This window comes from Macrobrachium rosenbergii, chromosome 3 (genome assembly GCF_040412425.1).
Source record: "Macrobrachium rosenbergii isolate ZJJX-2024 chromosome 3, ASM4041242v1, whole genome shotgun sequence".
Classification (NCBI taxonomy): domain Eukaryota; kingdom Metazoa; phylum Arthropoda; class Malacostraca; order Decapoda; family Palaemonidae; genus Macrobrachium; species Macrobrachium rosenbergii.
Window position 1 is genome coordinate 91,863,086 of NC_089743.1, and position 24,323 is coordinate 91,887,408.

At 38.8% G+C, this 24,323-nt stretch overlaps 1 protein-coding gene across 1 annotated transcript in view; it reads right to left on the minus strand.

Moving 5' to 3' along the window:
- Positions 1–24,323, minus strand: part of phr6-4 ((6-4)-photolyase) — a 145,842-nt gene that overhangs the window by 76,789 nt on the left and 44,730 nt on the right. Inside the window, exons 2-3 of the mRNA XM_067085532.1 lie at positions 16,845–16,953; positions 3,178–3,189 (exon numbers count right to left, since the gene is read on the minus strand). Coding sequence (XP_066941633.1) covers positions 3,178–3,189; positions 16,845–16,953 — 121 coding nt within the window. The remainder of the gene's footprint in view (positions 1–3,177; positions 3,190–16,844; positions 16,954–24,323) is intronic.

Sequence of the window (24,323 nt, forward strand, 5' to 3'; positions counted from 1 at the left end):
TAGCCTTATTTTCCACACTTTGGCGTTTCTATGGGCTCTCTTATATTTGATATATATATATATATATATATATATATATATATATATATATATATATATATATATATATATATATATATATATATATATATTGATCAATGGCAGATGGAGATGGTCTGGACATGTCTTTCGCACAACTCAAGGGAGAATATATGATAAAGTACCAGCCCCCTTAACAAGAAAATTACACAACGAAGGCTGAAGACGAGTGATTTGTGGATTATGAAGCACAGGAAAGCCATGAATGGGAGAATTTCACAGGGGACCCCTTGAGCCAAGCAGCGTTGGAGAAGTTGATGATGATGATGATATTCTTTTACTGGCTCTCATCAAATACACACCAATTTATCTTTAATCTTTTCAAAATAATGGCCCCTCTACTGATGATCCCAGTACAAACTCATCAAATATACACCAATTTATCTTTAATCTTTTCAAAATAATGGCCCCTCTACTGATGATCCCCAGTACAGACTCATCAAATATATACCAATTTATCTTTAATCTTTTCAAAACAAATGCCTCTCTACTGGTGATCCCCAGTACAAACTCATAAAAAAAAAACCAATTTATCTTTAATCTTTCAAAATAATGGCCCCTCTACTGATGATCCCCAGTACAAACTCATTAAATATACACCAATTTATCTTTAATCTTTTCAAAATCATGGCCCTTCTACTCATGATCCCCAGTACAAACTCATCAAATATACACCAATTAATCTTTAATCTTTTCAAAATAATGGCCCCTCTACTGATGATACCTAGTACAAACTCATCAAATATACATCAATTTATCTTTATCTTTTCAAAATAATGGCTCCTCTACTGATGATCCCAGTACAAACTCATCAAATATACACCAATCTATCTTTAATCTTTTCAAAATAATGGCCCCTCTACTGATGATCCCCAGTACAAACTCATCAAATATGCACCAATTTATCTTTAAACTTTTCAAAATAATGGCCCCTCTACTGACGATCCCCTGTACAAACTCAGTCAAGGCTTGATAGATTTCACTGTCAAAGCACGACCTTGCCATCTCTGGGAGCTACGGATGAGCTACCATTAAGCTTTGCTTCCTCAACAGCGTGAGTATCGAGCCTTCTTAATAGACGACTGAAAACCATTCAAACCATTTTACTGCTGATGTTTCCTGCTTCATAATTATGGCAGATCTTTTCTGAATTATTATTATTATCAATATAAGCCTATTTGGAAACGCACAGGGCTACCAGCCCAATGGCCCCCAAAAGGCAAACCAGCTCAGTCCAGAAAAAGAAACTGCGCAATTGATTATGCAATGCATAACAGCCCATGGCAACAGGGGAGGGTCATTGTTCTCTGACGTACTGTTATCAGTGCAGTCACTCAACGTCTGCATTGCATCGCTGTTGTCAGCACGCCGTTGGCAGAATTAACGTACCATACGATGTGCCTATGTATTGCTGTATGTGCGTTTGTGTTTCAGGAAGAGAGTTGGACATCACAGTTTGTGCAGTGGTAATTTGCATATAGGGGAACCTTTAGCCATGTAACTCTGCACAGAATACGACATTTAGACCGTCGCATATAAATACCCTTTAAAAACATACTCTTTAACCATATAACTCTGCACACAAGGCAAAATTTGGACTGTCTCATATAAATACCCTTAAAAAAAAAAACTTTTAATCATATACCTCTGCACAGATGGCAAAATTTAGACTGTCGCATATAAACACCCTGAAAAAAAACATACTCTTTAACCATATAACTCAGCACAGAAGGCAAAATTTAGACTGTCGCATATAAATACCCTTTAAAAAACATACCCCTTAACCATATAACTCAGCACAGAAGACAAAATTTAGACTGTCGCATATAAATATCCTTAAAAAAAACATACCCTTTCACCATATAACTCAGCACAGAAGACGAAATTTAGACTGTCGCATATAAATATCCTTAAAAAAACATACACTTTAACCAAATAACTCAGCACAGAAGACGAAATTTAGACTGTCGCTTATCAATATCCTTAAAAAACACATACGAAAAATACTCTCTGCTGATACACACACACTCGCAAACATACAAAAACACATGGGTCAGAATACCATTCTTGACATTGAGCTAACCAGGGCATGGTTGGCACTCTCACACAAACAGTGGCAGCTTTTGCCTGAGAGAGAGAGAGAGAGAGAGAGAGAGAGAGAGAGAGAGAGAGAGAGAGAGAGATTAGCTTGCATTGAAGACAAATTAAAAGTTTGGTACTTGCATATATACCGTGTATGTGTAGGGCATTATATTCTATATTATAAATATTAATTGCGAACAGAAGTACATGGCATTACATTAGAGGAAACAGTTCAATACATTACATTACATTAGAGGAAACAGTTCAATACATGGCATTACATTAGAGGAAACAGTTCAATACATGACATTACATTAGAGGAAACAGTTCAATACATGACACTGCATTAAAGGAAACAGTTCAGTGTTGATAGTATATCCCTCTATATGTTTATAAATGTACACATATACATACTGCAAATATATATATATATATATATATATATATACTTACACTGTATTATTAACCACACTGTCATGACTACTAATACGAATGCAGTTGTACTACAGAAAACAGGGCGATAAACACATCACTTGCGCATAGATGACGACAAAATACTGGCTGGCAACTTGGCACCATCGGGCACGTAGGAGACACGCCCCCCCCCCAGGCCGAATCGACTACAAGACACAACAACCCACACAAGTATCGATCCCTGCCTTCAACCTGGGAACATGACCTCTCAAAAGTTGAGAGAGACCCTTCGGGCAGCCACGGGGGCACGGTGGGTGTGGGAGATTGCAGGAACTAAGGATTGTCGTCTACAAAGCAAAAATGTCAATAACTTTGATAATAATCAACGGGGTTGTACAGAAGTTATGGAGTCTCAGATACGGCAGATTTCTCTTTATTCTTTTACGTCAATTTGTACTCTCTTTTCATGGGATATGTAAAATGATGTCATTTCACAATAATACAATCAATAATTACAGCAAGGCGTACAGGGTCATTCCTTAATATAATAATAATAATAATAATAATAATAATAATAATAATAATAGGAAGATGATGGTTTACCGTATACCACTCCTCATGCTATGTAAAATGTACCTCAATAATAATAATAATAATAATAATAATAATAATAATAATAAATGTGCGTGAAAATTGCTATCACAAATTATATTGAGTAATATGACATCATCGTCCTGGTAACATTTTTTTTTAACTAATAATAATAATTTTTCCCCGCAAGTTACTTTGAAGAAGAAGAAAAAAAAAAAGGCAACTCGGTTTTCTAAATATAGGACACAGGTTCCTGACACAAATTTGATTCTCTCTCTCTCTCTCTCTCTCTCTCTCTCTCTCTCTCTCAGTAAAATTGAACTATTTATGGTATGCAGATTATATTGCCGGTCCGAATGGCAACGGGTAAAACACCCCCCCCCTCTCTCTCTCTCTCTCTCTCTCTCTCTCTCTCTCTCTCTCTCTCTCGCCTACGCGGCCTTCTTCGAAGACGATGGTTTATGCGAAGACATCTAAGCAAGGGCCCGTGCTAGCAAAAAAAAATAAAATAAAAAAGGCTTTTTCTGGAAAGAAAAAATTCATGCATAATGCGAACAATTTCGGTGAAGCAAAACGCGTAATTATATACTGCATACATGTATATATGCGTGTATATTAACTTTATCACATACACAACTGTTCTGTGCATTAGTAGAATTACTACAAAGACCTCATTCAAAATGGATGGTGTCTAACGGAGTATTTATTCAGAAAGATTTACAAGCTTTCTTGGACAAACAGTACTTTGTACGGATACTTGGTAATGAAGAATGTCTGTCCAAGAGAGCTTGTAACTTTTTCTGAATAAATACTCCATTAGATACCATCTAGTTTGAACGAGGTCCTTTTAGTAATTCTACTAATGTGTGTCTGTGTGTATATGTACGTATATATGTGTATATATATATATATACACACACAAAACACTCGCCCAGAGTAAAAAAAAAAAAAAAATACATCTTCGCCACCTGTCAGCCGTAAAGCAAGATAATCTGAAATCTGTCAATCAATAAGAACCTCAGGAATGAACAGACCAAACGACCCCTTAGCTTCCTGGAAGCGTGGGCGAATGGACGACTGTGGCATTCCGAAGAATGAGGGACAGACTGACGGTCAAGGCTGGAAGTGGCAGGCGTTGACAGTACCTTCAGACCAGACAGAAGTTGGAGAATGATGTTTTTCAAAGGAGTTCCCCAGACAAGGTTAAAATTATCATTATTGCCAACATCGATGTTTTTTACTGTCAGCAGAAAAACAGCTATCGTTTTGTAATTTATAACCTTGGACCACACTACTAGCTATGAATACTTGTCATTTCTGAGGCACATATCATCAGAGAATGTTCTGGGAAGTCGTTTCTGAGCCACATATCATCAAAGAATGTTCTGAGAAGTCATTTCTGAGCCACATATCATCAAAGAATATTCTGGAAATTCATGAGTGACTTTTTAAGGCAACTGACTTGGCATATCTTAGAGGGAAATTTCAACGTAATTCAGATATGACATTGAACTATCATATCTTCGTTAGGGTTGTTCATTGCAACTGCGCATTTTTCCATTCCCGAATCTTCAGCCAATACACAATCATATTTTCAAGAAGAGAAGCCAATGGGTCATGCAGCCAATAATCTTTCATAGCCCAGGACTGAAGATAACAAGAGAATGAAAAAAAAAAAACACGACCTTGAAAGGCTAAGACATGAAGAGACCGATAGACATTTCTGCTCCTTGAGGAGAGGAAGGTTACAAATCAGGTAAAATGGAAACAGAAAGAAAATTAAAAAAGAATGGCAGAAGAATGACGAAAAGGGGTTGCGGACCCAATAACCGAGAGCTAGCGACTCCCTCAGAATAGATGATGATTCATGATTACACCACTCTGGTACATCAGAGCCCGCATCACTCCTTCCTAAATTACAGGGCATACTGTGCGCGACCTTGGCATAACTCACGCTCATCACATTCCACAACAAATCCCTTTAGGACCACTTTCTACCAACAGCTGGTCCTCCGCATGAGTAACCACCAGCGGGAACTGCTTAAAGGGTAACGAAAAATACCCGCTTTCTTCTAAAACATTCCTAATTGCCGATATTATCAACACAAGAGAGAATTAACAGAATTAAGTTCGAACAGCAGTACAGTACACAGCTTCATTCACCTCGGTAAGTCTGGGTTAAGAATGATAATGGCCTTGTGATGCGTCGGAATCATCTAATAAACTGGACAATAAGAGACCGAGATGGTTTGGACCTGTAATGAGAAAGGGTGAAACACAGCTAAGTCAGAAAAGTGGTACATAAGGAAGTAGTCAGCCACTCACCTGTAGGAAGGCCAAGAATGAGATGGTTTGGACGTGTAATGAGAATGGGTGAAGCACAGCCAAGTCAGAAAAGTGGTAAATAAGGTAGCAGTCAGCCACACACACACCTGTAGGAAGGCCCTCATCAAGACTTGGCCCACGTAGAAATTCAGGCAGAAAGTGCAAAAGGCAAAACAAGAGTGGACAGGAGACAACCCCAAATTGCACATCTAACCCAGTGAAGGGAAAGTCTGGCGTCACTGTGGAGACAACTCTCTCATCTCACAGTCTGATGTAAAACGTTACCGGGGAAAAATGTTCTCTACAAAATATTGTGCTGATGGTCAAGGCCAGTGATTCAGTAATTCAATGGAGTTGATGATGGCAATTGCGTTAAGTCTGGTGATGTTGACCTTCTTGCCCAGTTGTCAATAACAATCACTCCCCCAGCCTCGGCCACACATTCAACTCGATGACAGTCAATCATCAATTTACCCACTCTTCCAAGATATTCAGGATTCGTCGAGTCTTTTCCGCTGTGTGGTCTTGCCTGACAGCTTGATTCCTTGCACCTGGCGTCAGATGAAGGGGTATTCCATTCGTGTAACACTTTTTTTTATCATAATGAATAATATAAGGTAATCAATATCAACTGATATTTCTTCTCCGGACTTTGACCTTAGAATAGAATAAAATAGAATAGAATATAGAATTTAGGCCAAAGGCCAAGCAATGGGACCTGTGAGGTCATTCTGCGCTGAAACGGAACCTGACAGTAAAAGTTTGAAAGGTGTAACAGGAGGAAAACCTCAAAGCAGTTGCACTATGAATCAATTGTTAGGAGAGGGTAGAACGTCAGACGGAAGAAAGAGATTATGAACAGGAGGCACAGTAAAAGGAATGAAAGCGGTTGCAGCTAGGGGCCGAAGGCACGCTGCATATATCCTTACGTAATGCCTACATTGCATTGCATGAGGTGCACTGACGGCACTAACGCCCTACGGAAGGACTTTGACCTTGGAAAAAAAGTCTGAACAAATGCCAAACCGACGGTGCACGTTTCCATTCAGCTGACAACTGGCGAACCGTGAATGCCGTTGTTCTGGACACAAACAATCCACATATCTGTTTTGGATTTCTGAGAACTCCTTCAGCAATATTAATATTTGCTCTACTGACAGCTCCATATCCTACTCAGAATGTAACTATTTTGATATTAATCACATTATTGTTAATATTTTTTCTCATTCTGACTCTGACCTTCTGTACATTCGAGAATCTGGAGGACTGAGCATTGAAATTAAGAAGAAACCAGGACTATGATGGGAGAAAGAAGTTCCAAACTATTAATTATGAAATGAAAAAAAGAAAAAACTCCTCACTGGTCTGGCATAAATAAAAAGGAAAGAATTGATAAGCAGTTTCCTCTTTTATTGAATTTTTTCTTTATTCAATGATCTTATTCTTTCTATTTGACAATATACCTCAGAGTTCTGGTGTACTCCGGCATGGAGATTCCTCTTCCGAATGATTTCAGTTCATAAGAATATTCCAAATGCTCATCAATGGCAGCTCTGACGTCACCTGCCGACCTTCATTCCCGAAAATTTCAAAGAAGCAACTTCGAAACAAAGTGACAACACAATCCCGCGAGAAAACTTGAGAATACACCTTCATCTATCCTGACAGTTTGATAGCAGCTGAAAATACACGCTACTGTATGTCCTAAAATCTGAAATACCCTGAGAATACACCTTGCCCTATTCTGACAGACTGAAGTAAGCTGAGAACACACGCCAGTGTATATGTTCTGAAATCAGAGACAACTTGAAAATATACAAATATGGCGTGGATCTCAAGACATTCCATCCTTAAGGTATCAGTTGAAGTGGGAAGCAAAATCATGTATCAAAGATTCATATTCCTGTGCTGTGACTGATTTATTTTTAAAATCATCACGTTGCTTCTCGGTAGCTATGATGGAATTAAGGACTTGAGGGCTGATCGGCCTCAGATGCTTCTTCTTGCAATGCATTTGCATTCATTGTCAAGAACTTTGCACAGCTGATGCTTCATCTGAATCCCACCCCGAAGGCTTCAGAGAGAGAGAGAGAGAGAGAGAGAGAGAGAGAGAGAGAGAGAGAGAGAGAGAGAGAGAGAGAGAGAGAGAGAGAATTTAACCTCGATTGGTAACAACTGGTTGAGTTGAGTATTCTATCTGTGAGCAATAGGACATTTTCCCCGTGTTCATGTAGAGAGAGAGAGAGAGAGAGAGAGAGAGAGAGAGAGAGAGAGAGAGAGAGAGAGAGAGAATTTAACCTCGATTGGTAACAACTGGTTGAGTTCAAGGAGTATTCTATCTGTGAGCAATAGGACATTTTCCCCGTGTTCATGTAGAGAGAGAGAGAGAGAGAGAGAGAGAGAGAGAGAGAGAGAGAGAGAGAGAGAGAGAGAGAGAGAGAGAGACGTTTCCCCTGAACCACAAGCGTCAAAAGCTTTCACGAGACAGATTAATGCAGGAAGGAGAAAGGTGTGAGGAGGTGAACAATGGATAAAGAGCATATGAGGTCCAGGTGGCCTGAAGTCCATTGTTCCACCTGTGCGAAGAAGATGTCAGCCCGAACATCCTTTGCAAGAGGGGCGACAGATTCCCCACAGAAAATATCCATTCATGATGCAAGGCGGGTGGGGCCTGCTCGTTTCTCCGACACCTGCAAATGCAACTCTCCCCCCACCCCCAAGAGAGAGAGAGAGAGAGAGAGAGAGAGAGAGAGAGAGAGAGAGAGAGAAACCATTCTGCCCGCAACTCAGGTGTAGGGGAATTTGTCAGTTAAGCCCTTATATCTGCAATGGTTGCTGAGAGCATTTGTGACTAATGAATGGCAGTCGAAATTGCACGCGAACCATGAGCAGTAATATTTCACGAAGAAGTATAAGTACTTTAAAAGGGAAAATATAAAAAAAAAAGGAACAATAACACTACAAAGAACGCAGGAAAGTACCTCATAAATCATTCACAACTAAACATGTACAAGACTTTTCTTAGTCACTAATTGTCAAACTGCTTTGCTAAACTACCTGTTTTTAATTACCATTCAATCCTTCACTTCGTGAGCATAGTAGTTTTTTCCCGGTCAGGTAATGGCTCTCTCTCTCTCTCTCTCTCTCTCTCTCTCTCTCTCTCTCTCTCTCTCTCTCTCTCTCTCTCTCTCTCTTTACTCGTCACGTAATGACTCACGCTCTTTCTCCATTTACTGGCCAGGCAACTCTCTCTCTCTCTCTCTCTCTCTCTCTCTCTCTCTCTCTCTCTCTCTCTCTCTCTCTCTCTCTCTCTCTCTCTCTCTCTCTCCTTTTACAGGCTAGGCAATGACACCCAAAAAACACACACATTTCTCTCTCTCTCTCTCTTTACTCGTCACGTAATGGCTCACGCTCTTTCTCCCTTTACTGGTCAGGCACTCTCTCTCTCTCTCTCTCTCTCTCTCTCTCTCTCTCTCTCTCTCTCTCTCTCTCTCTACTGGCCATTTCATTTACCAAATTCCTGGGAAAATGACGACGCTCACTGTTTTGAACAACCTTAGCAACTGGCTACCTGTTCCACGCGGAGGAAGGCCTCGACGAGGTAACCTCCCATCACCTCAAGAGAGGTAGAATCATTCTACGGGTATTTCTGAGGTCAAACACCTGTCTGTCTGTCTGTCTGTCTGTAACACATACACAAATCTACGTGGGCACGCAACCGCGCATTCGCCGATTGATATCGAAGTTCAAAGGAATCGCAACGCATAAAGAAACATAAAGGCAGTTTTACAGATACAAAGAGAGAGAGAGAGAGAGAGAGAGAGAGAGAGAGAGAGAGAGAGAGAGAGAGAGCTTTGATACCAGGCGCCGGCATCATTAATCATCTCACTCAATGAGAAGAGGTGGTTTTTATTTCGTTCCTTTCACGCCGTCGGCGAGTAGGTTGCGACAAGCAGATTACTCTCATTGAAGAGATTACCCTACAAAAATTAGCATTTTCTCTGGACGGGTCTGTAACGTTTCGATTGATGTGGGGGCATCCCGCTTTGTTTCAGTGGCAATGAATGATGATGATGATGATGATGATGATGATGATGATGATAAGGCGATATGACAAACAACGGCCTGTCATTGTAAGCTTGGGATGGTATGGCTGGACGTATTCGAGGTAAGGGTATATTAATACGTATGTATACACCAATACATACATACAGATATATATAATAAATATATACGTATATATACAACACATATGTATATAAATGTATGTGTGTATATATATATATATATATATATATATATATATATATATATATATATATATATATATATATATATATATATATTATATATATATATCCAGATTATTTGCGACATCGAATGTAATGAGAATGGTAATTTATTTATTTTCTCTCTGTTCTTTTAATCATTTTTCTCTCTTCCTTTTCCCTGCCTGATTAAAAAAAAAAACATTTATTTTCTTTATTTTTTTGAGAGAGAGAGAGAAATTTGCCCAGAACTTAGGCAGGGTCATCTAAATCATGAAAACACGACTTTATGAATCTGATCACTCTGTCTGATGAAGCAGGATCACAAAGTCTGTGAGTTAGGAAAGGCCAACTGATGCTTATTTATTGATGTAGGCATTATGGCGTGAAAAACAGTGAAATGTAAGACTCTGTACCAAGAGGCTTTACTGCACTCTTTAGTTTTGGCACCAGCCTGGGCTCTGTCTATTGATATATCTTAATAAGTAAAGGCTACTGGTCTTGGCTTCTTGCAATGTGAATTTTACAAAGTTCTTTACAGTTCAAGAAAGGTTAGAATGAAATGAGTCTGTTGTTCAGTTCTAGTAAGAAAAACTACATTCAAATACCGGTTTCACAATATTATTACTCGCCTTGTACAAAATACCATAATAAAATTATGGCACTCCAGAGAATTTCGAATACTGTGTGCAGATGACATTTGCATCACTACCTGAAGAAACCAGAGATCCCAAGAACCAAGGTACAATCTGAAGAAGTCCTTCGTGCACCTAACTCGATACTTCCAAAGGCAGGCCAACACCAGCTCACAATAACAGGTTTTTACATCGAATTCTCTTGGCCATCAGAATGTTCTATACTGGGTCTTGGCACCTGTGGTTACATTGTTTTAGGCCTAACTCTCGCTACCTCGCAGAGGGATCACCTTATTATAGGGTCAGGGCTTGTTCTGACTTATTTCTAGTATTTGAATCGTCATCTTTTGCCTGATGACAGACTGCTGGACTGCAGAACAGCCTTCCAGGGGATGGTGTGCAATTGGAACCTCAGAAGTTTAAGCGCAGATGCAGTGCATGCTACCCCGAATACAATTCAACTTGCGTTTGAATATTTTACTTACATTTTTATCTGTTTATTAATTTGTTCATCTATCTGTTTTTTATAATAACTGATCTCCCCTTTCTGTATTTCCCATTACCCTCTGGTACTTTTTTCGAATGAACACCACATTCTTTGGAAATTTGAATTTCAAGTCAATGGCCCCTTTGGTGGGCTTCTTGTTCCATTGAACAGGGAAATTTGAATTTTAAGTCAATGGCCCCTTTGGTGGGCTTCTTGTTCCATTGAATAGGGAAATTTGAATTTTAAGTCAATGGCCCCTTTGGTGGGCTTCTTGTTCCATGTGAACAGGGAAATTTGAATTTCAAGTCAATGGCCCCTTTGGTGGGCTTCTTGTTCCATTGAACAGGGAAATTTGAATTTCAAGTCAATGGCCCCTTTGGTGGGCTTCTTGTTCCATGTGAACAGGGCTCATCTTCTGAATAATAATAATTATTATTATTATTATTATGCATAGATTACATGTTCACGTATTTATCACTTCACGGCATCTATTCATTTAAAGTTCATTTGGTTTAACGAAAAGTTTTAGCATTCATTAAAGCATCTCTACATGCTGACAAAACTTTACTAACTGAGACCTGATATCTCTTTCACATTTAAAACGGTTCAAGAACAACAGTCTAGAGTCATAAAGATTTATAGAAATTTCTTAGCCGAATCTGGTTCTGGCTTCACAGAAGAGGATGCTCCAATCCGAACTGTATTCCACTGGGAATGAAGCAGTTCCCAACCTGTACTGTTTTCTGTGTAACTTGCTTTTACGAGAATGCACCAACTGAATCAACAAGTGCAACTGTAGAACAAACCACATTTTTATGGAATTCTAAATTTTAAGCTTACACACTGACCATACTGCATAGATTGAGATCATGCAATGGCCCTGAACAGGCGAAAAGCTGCCTTTGTAGCCCCAAGAGATGAAACTTCCCTTGAACTCAACGGGACACTGCCCAAAATAATACCTGAGAGAGAGAGAGAGAGAGAGAGAGAGAGAGAGAGAGAGAGAGACTCAGAATGCAAAGCATCGAAAAATTTGACACAATGCAACTGCAGGACCAACCCCAACTCTCCCCTTCCGTGGACGAAGATCACGGCAACAATGCATAACAATGCTATTCAATCCTCCTGTCTTACAGATCCCACGGCTAATCTGAACCTACATCCTGTACCAAGATCCAAGAAACATGAAGAGACTGAGACTATTTGCCTCCACATATAAGCAAATACTAAAACGCCATTTGTCTCATATAAGCAAATAACAACACATACATTTCAAACACGAATTAAATATATCTCGGGACTTGGCATCTAGCACGTAACGTGGTCTGAAGGAGGGGGGGAAGGAGAAAGGAGGGGTGGGGGGGCTACCTCCCTGAGGGTGTGACCACTGCGTAAGAGAGAGAAACCAATTACTGCTTCAGGAATGGGCAGGCCAGCCAAAACTCTTGCCAAAGTAATCAAATACAGTAAAATACATAACAATGAGGGCCGGTTGCTTGCCTGACAGTGGATTACTTTCCTCTGATTCAGAATGAGGACAGTTCTAATGGAGCATACCACTTTTCTTCCACATCAAAGCACTGAAGTCCCCATCTTACCACTCTTCTTCCACATCACAGCACTGAAGTCCCCATTTTACCACTTTTCTTTCACATCACAGTACATGTCCCCATTTTACCACTTTTCTTTCACATCACAGCACTGACGTCCTCATTTTACCACTTTTCTGCCACATCACAGTACATGTCCCCATCTTACCACTTTTCTTCCACATCAAAGCAATGAAGTCCCCATTTTACCACTTTTCTTCTACATCACAGCACTGAAGTCCCCATTTTACCACTTTTTTCCACATCACAGCACTGAAGTCCCCATTTTACCACTTTTCTTCCACATCACAGCACTGAAGTCTCCATTATACCACTTTTCTTCCACATCACAGCACTGAAGTCCCCATTTTACCACTTTTCTTCCACATCACAGCACTGAAGTCCCCATCTTACCACTTTTCTTCCACATCACAGCACTGAAGTCCCCATTTTACCACTTTTCTTCCACATCACAGCACCGAAGTCCTCATTTTAACACTTTTCTTCCACATCACAGCACTGAAGTCCTCATTTTACCACCTTTCTTCCACACCACAGCACTGAAGTCACCATCTTACCACTTTTCTTTCACATCACAGCACTGAAGTCCCCATTTTACCACTTTTCTTCCACATCACAGCACTGAAGTCCTCATTTTACCACTTTTCTTTCACATCACAGCAATTATATTCCCCTTTTACTACTTCCCTTTAGCTTCAAAGCAATTATGTCACCCTTCAACAACATTCCTTCAATTTCATGGCAACTATATCTCCCTTCAACTATTTTTTCAGCCTCACTGTTGCAAATCTCTATCTACTGGTGTTTTTTGTCAATCTGGAAAAACAGCAGTGCAGACACACAAAATTAAAAGGTAATGCAACTCGTTTTAATGAAAACCAAACTTGAGAAATATTTAGGAAGAACACCGACGACGGAATAAAAGAAGGGAAGAGAGATCTGAATAACAAGAAAATAAAAAGGCAATAAAAAACTAACAAGGAAAAAAGGACTCTTTCTCAGGTAAGCGCCAAAATAGACACCTGTTTGCAAAGTCGAACCAAAACCCAGCCACAATAACAAACATGACTCCCGTCACGCGTGAGCGGAGAAGCCACGTGATTCGAACGTGTCAAGGCTGCCCACCAGTGCCCGAGAGCCGCAGGTGCCAAAGACGGTGGGCACCGCAATGGGTACTTCACTGGACAGAACCGGCCCGCTGCTGGGCAAGTCTCATTGCATTTTCATGACGTGACCTTGGCGAGACTAGCTACGTCGTCATTTTGGCACGAACAACAAATGTGATCAACAACAAAATGGATTTGGGATAGAGAGAGTGAAATATGTTCAGCATTATATATGTGTATAAATATATATAATACATGCATACATTTATATATACTGTACTTATGACACAAGAAATGTTTTACCCAGGGACATTATATTCCTTATTCGGTAACCTAACCTATGGGAACCATACCAAAAAAAAATCCTCTTTGGAAGTCAGTGGTGCCCAGGATGAAAATAAAATAAAATAAATTAAATTAAATTTAAAAAAGTTCTGGTAATGCCAACCAATGATATTCCTTTCCTTCAGGTACAAGCAAAGCACATTTCCCATTATGTTAGCTGGGCGAGAGGGCAAGGTCATTTCTTCTACAGAACATGACCTAATCATGACAGGCGTACGTATGCATGAGCTAAATTCGGCTCTCCCTCATCTACTCGATCTCTGAATGGCAGTGAGACGGAATTCGATTCTTCAAAGAGAATGTGCCTCGGGTAATTCCTTTGCAGATGTTAATCAAACTGATTCGGTGTAAGATATATAACAATAAAACCGTTAGAAGAAATAAATAAGTAAAATTTAAATAAATAGAGGAAGAATGACTGGAGATATCTGTTCAAAGTCTTCTACGCATCAAGACAGATTTTCTCGAATCTCATCAAAACTTCCCCGGAACTTCAGTTTGGTAAACTTCAGCTAGTGAATTAAGAGCAAAGTTGGAGTCTTTGAACGACAGGCAGATCGACTCACTGCTAAACGCAGGAGAACCATCCGGAACTAACAACAGGAACTTGTGCACGAATTACGTTCATATAAAAAGGATAGGAAGGAATACGAGTGGACTTTTGTTTTAGAATAGACTGCATGAGTATATGAGTATGATTTTATACATATATTCACACATAATATACATCACACAATAATACACACACACACACAACCAAGGGTGCTCCAGATAAGAAACGAGTGACTAAAAACTTCTTCAACGTTAAATGGTTCATCAGCAGTGTGTTGAACCCTTAGACTCATTTGTCACCATTCACCCCTATCTCGCATACATTCTGAAGTTAGCTGGGCATTCAGATCAATAATCAAGAAGCAACTCAGTGGCCCTGAAGTTAGCTGGCCATCAGATCAATAATGCAACTCAGTGGCCCTGAAGTTAGCTGGCCATTCAGACCAATAATCAAGATACAACTCAGTGGCCCTGAAGTTAACTGGCCATCAGATCAATAATAAAGTTACAAATCAGTGGCCCCGAAGTCAGCTGGCCATTCAGATCAATAATAAACAGACAACTCACAGGTCAAGTCTCACAAAACAAAGAGAAACGTTTGTTACCCTAAACCTAACTTTCATAAGACAATAGTAGTGACTACCTCAAAGGAACGAATATCCTGAATACCCTTCATTAAGGAGATCACGAAGTTCCATTCACTAAACAGATATGGGTGTGACGGAGGTAATCTCAGCTCACAGCAGCACTTTTTCTTCCTATTCCAACAAGGACCTACCATTTCACTGCACTCGGTTTTGTTTTAGTTCCACTGACTGCAGATCACTGAACTGCTTTGGGAATGAGTTCTAAATAGGGTTACTGAATGACTCCTCTACTTCATGAATACAAAAATTCAGTTTTCCAGTTTGGTCTGAACCAACTCTGGTATAGACGACCATAGTTAGTCAATTAGTCCATATATCTACTAGGGTTACTGAATGAGATATGCACATTTTAGAGAAAACAAATTCAGTTATCCCAACAATATCATTGCCCTTAGTAAGAAGAACTAACATAATTCGATGTGAATATAATTTTACTTTGTAAATACTTACCTTATCACATAGAGAGAGAGAGAGAGAGAGAGAGAGAGAGAGAGAGAGAGAGAGAGAGAGAGAGAGAGAGAGAACTATATATCGTTTACTTTTCATGCTGAATTCAGCATCCCAACACGGGACTGGGGCGAGATGGAAATCATTTTTATTATAAACAATTTGGGTTAAAAGTATCTTACGAATTTCAAACATCACTTAACCAATGGCTGCTTTGTAAATATGATATCACACCTTGCATTCATCAAATGATACACAGATACAGCGTAATTTTATATGCCCCACGAAAGGTCCTGTACCACCAAAATTCTGTCTGTAGTGGCGACAGTTAATGAACTCTCTAGGCTATCGAAATGAGCCTGGATTAGAAACGGGAAAAAGGTGGAGCGAAGTGAATAAAATAAAAGAATAAGAAGATAAAAGGGTAAACTAAACATTTTCAAATTCAGGAATACGAGTAGACTCACACAAGGTCAGAACGGGAAAAGATGACGAAAACTCCAGACATTGCAGCATGAACAATTATTACCCACAAAAACACAAAAACACTTAGAGAAGTAGTGCAACACAAAAACACTAAACTAACAATGATGGCTATGCAGTAAACACTTTCACGATGATGTTGGCTGTCCCATTAGCTTTGTTGAACAAAGCTGGGTCGTAAAAACAGTTATATAATAGCTGAAGTCGGAGAATTCGAGTACGCCATTCGAATTTCTGTGGGACAAGGCGTGGGCACGAACCTTCATCCCACGATACTTTCTCAGAATCGGAAAATTGGCCTTCAGCAGTTCGGGTAATACGTACACAATAATAATAATAATAATAATAATAATAATAATAATAATAATAATAATAATAATAATAAATAATAATCGATTATTAGTTAGCTGTCAAAACGGAATGGGGGGGGGGGGTAGGAGGCGCTCTTTCAACTGGCTAAAGAGGCCCCCCCCCCACCCCCACGTTTTCGACAGCCAATCAAAAATCCACTAAACTTTCTGTAAGCCCGCTTGCAGGTCTAATAATAATAATAATAATAATAATATAATAATAATAATAATAATAATATTAAAATCCAGTGTTAAGTACTGATAAACCCCAAAACAAACCTGACCGAGCCTTACCAACACAACTCAAAACACTCCCGAGTCTCTCAGGATTTTCAAGGTCGGTTTTGTCGTGCCTATTCTCTACCCGATTTTCCCACGAGATAAAAAGAAGAAGAATGACAACAAAAGGAAGTGGAATACATACTCTGAAGAGTTGTGGCAGGACATCCGCAGGCTGGCCGCGTATGACGAACAGGCGCGAATTTAGCTTTCTCAGAGAGGTGTCCAAGTCCTCCAGACACTGAAGGAGAAACCTGCGGGCGACAACGAGCATTCGTGATTAGTAGTAGTAATAATAATAATAATAATAATAATAATAATAATAATAATAATAATAATAATAATACTGTTTTAGCAGAAAAATATTAATAATAATAATAATAATAATAATAATAATAATAATAATAATAATAATAATGATGTTTTAGCAAATTTCAGTGAACAGAATTCACAGCAACTGAGAAAAATAATAATAATAATAATAATAATAATAATAATAATAATAATAATAATAATAATAATGTTTTAGCAAACTCCAGTGAACAGAATTCACAACAACAAATAATAATAATAATAATAATAATAATAATAATAATAATAATAATAATAATAATAATAGTTAATAATTAACTCTGAACAATTTTAAATGCTTTAAAATTTCAATCAAACAGTTACAGGTTTACTTTTTCAATTTTCCAATGGTTTACAAAAACAATCAAAAACAGGTTTATTTGTTTTACAATTAAAAACAGTAAAAATATTTGTTTTACAATATATATATATATATATATATATATATATATATATATATATATATATATATACATACGAATTTTCATCACATCACCCTGATTTTTTGCATACAAACATTAAGCTGCAAATGTCGCCTAATATCCAATTCTCGCTACTTGGGGAATATCACCGAAGGGGAATTATAAGTGATAAATGGTTTGGTACTTGAGTGACTCGAACGCTCGACAGTGCGAACCAACGACTTATACTATATATTACACATATAATGTATACATAAACAAATAAATCAAACGATCAGCATGTATGAGTGCAATTTTATTCCGTACTAGGTGGACCTTGAAGTACGCAGGAACTTCCCAATTTTATAACTAAGCGTCAAAATGGCTTCATGCAATGCATGTTTCCTGTATCAAGCAACATGCCATAAAGATCCAGGAAACATAGGTAAAGCATGCGTTTAGTATCACATAATTACTGTTCTTAATAATAATCGTGAGGATTCATGACAAGTGAGATCATCTTGTCATATTTTATGTGAGCATTAGGCTAACTCCGTCAAGGATAGCCCGTTCTCATGGAATATATTTGATGGTGAACTCGTAACTAACCTCTCTCTCTCTCTCTCTCTCTCTCTCTCTCTCTCTCTCTCTCTCTAAATTTGAAGGAGCGCTAAAAACTAATGTCTGTGGTTTTTTATTCTCTATCTCTCTCTCTCTCTACATTTGAAGGAACACTAAAACTGATGTCTGTGGTTTTTATTTTTCATTCATTCATTCTCTCTCTCTCTCTCTCTCTCTCTCTCTCTCTCTCTCTCTCTCTCTCTCTCTCTCTCTCTCTCTCTCTCTACATTTGAAGGAACACTAAAAACTAATGTCTGTGGTTTTTCTCTCTCTCTCTCTCTCTCTCTCTCTCTCTCTCTCTCTCTCTCTCTCTCTCTCTCTACATTTGAAGGAACACTAAAAACTAATGTCTGTGGTTTTTTATTCATTCTCTCTCTCTCTCTCTCTCTCTCTACATTTGAAGGAACACTAATAACTAATGTTTGTGGTTTTTTTTCATCTCTCTCTCTCTCTCTCTCTCTCTCTCTCTCTCTCTCTCTCTCCATTTGAAGGAACACTAAAGACTAATTAATGTCTGTGGTTTTTTATTCTCTCTCTCTCTCTCTCTCTAAATTTGAAGGAGCACTAAACACAAATGTCTGATGTTTTTTATTCGTCTCTCTCTCTCTCTCGCTCTCTCTAAATTTGAAGGAGCACTAAACACAAATGTCTGTTGTTTTTTATTCGTCTCTCTCTCTCTCTCTCTCTAAATTTGAAGGAGCACTAAACACAAATGTCTGTTGTTTTTTATTCGTCTCTCTCTCTCTCTCTCTAAATTTGAAGGAGCACTAAACACAAATGTCTGTTGTTTTTTATTCGTCTCTCTCTCTCTCTCTCTCTCTCTCTCTCTCTCTCTCTCTCTCTCTCTCTCTACATTTCAAGGAACACTAAAAACTAATGTCTGTGGTTTTTTATTCATCTCTCTCTCTCTCAACGCCAGCGGCGGTCTAAAAAAAAAAAAAAAAAAAAAAAAAAAAAAGGGCTACCTAACTAACAGCTACAACCATAATTTAATGCCTGAGTCAACGCTTACACACTGGACTTTTAGGGAACGCGGCTGTATTGTCCCTCCACGTCCGGTTCGAGAATCAAACGCACTTATTCGGTCCGTGAGCTAAAGCGCGCTTCCGCTTCGATGCAAGGCCAGAGAGAGAGAGAGAGAGAGAGAGAGAGAGAGAGAGAGAGAGATCCACATGTTTATGTAAGGTGGGACAAGCTGATTTGACGGGGCGATTATTATTCAATTATTATTATTCAATCAATCGTCCACAGGAAAAGATGGCCGGTGTGTTCCTACCTTCATGACATATTCCGAAATTTACAGAACGATTCATGGGGCACCAGAGACCCAGAGTGCACATTGTTGAGAGAGAGAGAGAGAGAGAGAGAGAGAGAGAGAGAGAGAGAGAGAGAGAGAGAGAGAGAGTCATTTGTAAGTATACATCAACTGACTGTAGTTATGAAAACCCTTTCTGTTTAGGAACATACACTAATTTTCTTTGCTAACATTTTAAAAATAAACTTCATTAGAAACCCAAGTTCAAAGTTCAAGCCCAATACTCATCACATGAGCAACCTTCCGCATTTCTGTCAGGAGCCAACAAAGACATGAATAAAAGCTGGGAGCTACAAAATAATAATAAAAAGTTAGAAAAAGCAAACCTAAACATTCATGGAATACGCCGTACCTGATCACAGAACAATTATGAACTGTCAAGAGTACCTAATTCTACTTTACCTTGAATGCCTCAGAAACAATCTGAGAGAGAGAGAAAGCGGATAAAAGAACAGGATAAATGATTAAAAATAAAAAAAATAAAAATTTTTAATATATATAATACATTTTTTTTCATCACACGCCTTATCCCATTTCACTGGGTGATTCCACAAGGCTTCAGACTTCAACTTCTCGGCAAGTTTTTAGGAATGAGGTTGCAAGCGTCACGCCCTTTTCGTGTATACAACTAAATCACATGCAATGCTTTTTAATTTAGCCTATATACCTAATTTTCTGTGCGTAATGTTAACGGCATGAATTAGTTTCCCGGTCGACAGTCTGACACGAACCATCACAAAAATTGAAAACAAGATGCGTAACAAGATATTGTACATAATATATATATATGATACAATCGCAAAATGGCGAAGTTAAGTACAGCTTAGTTTCACCAGACCACTGAGCTGATTAACAGCTCTCCTAGGGCTGGCCCGAAGGATCAGACTTACTTTACGTGGCTAAGAACCAGCTGGTTACCTAGCAACGGGACCTACAGCTTATTGCGGAATCCGAACCACATTATACCGAGAAATGAATTTCTATCACCAGAAATAAATTCCTCTGATTCTTCATTGGCCGGCCGGAGATTCGAAAGCGGGCCCTGCAGAGTGCTAGCCGAGAACGGTACCGACCAGTCCAACGAAGAACTGCAAAATGGCGAGACAGATATCTCTAAGCGTATGCATGTATGCAAGTATGTTAAGGATAATTTTAAAAATCAGATACGTTGCATATTTCCCGCTTCAACCGGTGCAACCATAAATGTATTGGGCATTCCGGGCAATAAGCATATTCCCTACATTATTGGGAATATATTTTACATGAGTTCGGGGATGCTGATGTCAATCGCCCCACAGCGAAGGTTGTCTGCCGATGACGCCTTTTGATTGAAGGCCACCACTCCAACATTCATGTTTGGTTTTTTCTTCGTTATCTCGCAGTTCCTGACTCACATTAATGAAAATTTATGAGCGCGATGCTGTGTTCACATCAAAGGTAAAGAATATTTTTAATAACGATCCAAATATTTCAAATGGTTTGGTTTACAAACTTTCAAATGCTTTACTTTTATACAATTTTTTTTATCATGTAAACGGTGTAAGTTTTTTTGGAGACGGAGAGAGAGAGACGGAGAGAGAGAGAGAGAGAGAGAGAGAGAGAGAGAGAGAGAGAGAGAGTACAGCAAGCAATCTTTCATCACTGAACGTCCATTTAAGTTAACGAAAATGCTTTTAAAAAATTAAGAACACCACTGATGATTTACTTTCTGGCTCCCTCGTAATGAATAATGTCAGACTAACTGACTTATTTATGAATATTAAGACGGTGGAAAGCGGTAGTTGGAGTGGCTGGACAGCAAGATGGAAGAAATCATGAGGAATGGAGGTAAAGTAAATGGCTACAAAAGTAGATCAGGAATTGCATGTTCCTCGTAGCGTTAAATATTATTTATGGTGCTTCCTGCGTGGAAATCTTACGTCAAAAATACTGGCTGAAAAAGAGGCAGTTTAGAAATCGATTTAATCAGCTAAAATGAGATATTGTGAATTTATGGAAGAAATGAATGATGAATTTATGGTAGACATGAATCGTGAATGGACGGGGGAGATGAACTGTGAATTTATGGAAGAAATGAGCGGTGATTTAATGGAAAAAATGAATCGTGAATGTACGGAGGAGATGACCTGTTAATTTACGGAAGAAATGAATTATGAATTTAAGGAAGGAATGGATTATGAATTTATGGTAGAAATGACTCGTGAATGTACGGAGGAGATGAACTGTGAATTTATGGAAGAAATGAAATTAACAGCACGTATTAGCCAAAATAAAACCATTTCGCAAGTATGACAAACCTAACGCCATCAGAGACTTGAAACGTGGAGTGTTGAAAAATCTCAACTGTACTGCTGAGAGCATTAATATTCAAAATATTGATGAGTTCTATGACAGATGAGCGACGGAACACCGTGGATCTCGCAAATTGAAAAAACCTTTTGGAAGGACACAGGAGAAATGAGCTGGTAAGCAGTGGAATGTGTGTTGACTGTCAAATGAAAAGTAAACGAGCACTAGTCTGAGATGAGACTGGCAACCCATTTTATCCAGACGTTGTCCATCGTTCATTCAGATCACGATTCTGGCTCACCAAAACCACATCTGGGGCTATACCTGAAATTCTGGTCACATCTGTCAGTGGTACATAGCATGACAAGCTCGTTCCATGTAAAGCTATTCAAGCGTTTTTATATTAAGGCAAAACATCAGTTTATTAAAAGAATGCGACTGCAATTAAGTTTCCTAAAGAGCAAAAATCTAATCATCATTCCGGTACTGTCCAGTCTCCATATAAAAAGTTCACTTCTTCACATTCCCTTGGCTTGTGAATTCAGACTTCAGAGAATCGGTCTGCAGAATGCCTCTGAAATTTAGGAAACTTATTAAGGTGACCAATTCTTTCTACATCTACCACCCCAGAGCAATTCTCCTTGTCTTGTGTGACTCATTCACATGTTTTTCTATCTACTTATTTATTTAATTTAAGTTTTTCTTTGCTGACAAATGATCTCTTGCCGTACTTCCTGTTGCCCTCTGTTAGTTCTTTCAAATGATCGCCACAATCTTTGGCAGCCTGTTCCACATGAATAGGATTCATCTTCTGAACAAGTCGGCAATATTCTTTAAATAACTCGGCAAACCACACCGAAGCATCTAACTCAATGGTCAAGGCGATTACGATTACGGGGCGCTCTTAACAATTGGGACAAAAGGGTGCATTTCTCGTTAAGCTAATTGCTCAGAGTTCTACAGGTGATGTACAAGGTCAAAACGGTTGCTAGCCAACGAGGAAATATAATAAGAGATTATCACTGGTTTGAACAACAGCAGGGCTGCTGAGGTAGAATGACAACAAAAGCTAGTTCATCTCTCTTACGTTCTAAAAAAAAACCTAAGGGGTGTCTGCGTAAAAAAATTATGGATTAAAAAAGTTAAGTATACCTTAGTTTCACCAGACCACTGAGCTGATTAACAGCTCTCCTAGAAGGGCTGGCCCGAAGGATCAGACTTATTTCACGTGGCTACGAACCAACTGGTTACCTAGCAACGGGACCTACAGCTCATTGTGGAATCCGAACCACATTATACCGAGAAATGAATTTCTATCATCAGAAATAAATTCCTCTAATTCTTCGTTGGCTGGCCGGAGAGTCGAACGCGGGCCCAGCAGAGTGCTAGCGGAGAACGATACCCACCAAGCCAATGAATAACTACGTGGCTAAGAACCAATTGGTTACCTAGCAACGGGACCTACAGCTTATTGTGGAATCCAAACCACATTATACCGAGAAATGAATTTCTATCATCAGAAATAAATTCATCTAATTCTTCATTGGCCAGCCGGAAGCGAATGCGGGCCCAGCAGAGTGCTAGCCGAGTACGATATCGACCCGTCCAGTGAGGAACTTAATATGAATTAAAAATCTAGTGTATGTATGTATACATTTACTAACAGGACCTCAGTCAAACTGGATGGTATCTAATGGAGTATTTATTCAGAAAAAGTTACAATGGATACTTGATAATGAGGACTGTTTGTCCAAGAAAGCTCGTAACTTTTTCTGAATAAATACCCCATTAGATACCATCCAGTTTGAATGAGGTCCTGTTAGTAATTCTACTATTGCACAGAACAATTGTGTATGTGACAAGTTAATATATACATCTATATGTAATACACGCATGCATATAATATATACATACATAAATACATACAAAAATGCATACATATGATACATTATTATAATATATGTACAACTCATGAAGGTCACAGTTTTGGAGTAAATATAAAGATGATTTGGAGGGCAAATTGGTTACTTATTTAGGAATCCCCGAATGAGGACCACCTCCCGGTTTTGGGGTTCCAGGAGTCCTAATGTATTACTAAAATTCTGAAACGTTTGTTTGTTTGTTTGCACACCGAAAGGTAAATGGGGCTGGTGCTGCCCATAGACTTTTGCCAACTATTGTTAGTAGGGTTAAATTAGCTGTGGGTATGGGTATGAATATGGGTATGGTATGGATATGAGTATGGGTATGGTGTGGATATGGGAATGGTATGGTATGGGTATGGAATGGATATGGGTATAGGTATGAGTATAGCAAGGATATGGGTATGGGCATGGGTATCAGTATCAGTATGGGTATGGTATGGGTACTGGTATGGATATGGAATTGATGTGGATATGGGTATACGTATAGGTATGGGTATGGTACAGATATAGGTATGGGTATGGTACAGGTATGGGTATGTTACGGATATGGGAACTAGCAAATGCGAGCAACAGCGAGCATCTGCTAGTAAAGGTATTAAGTTTTCACTGAAGGTCTATTTTTCTATGGTAGCATAAAGTTTTTAGTATTAGTTTTCGTATCGTTGATTTTCCTGATTCACATCAGTCAGTTTCCTGTGAAAAATACGCTGACTTTCTTCCAT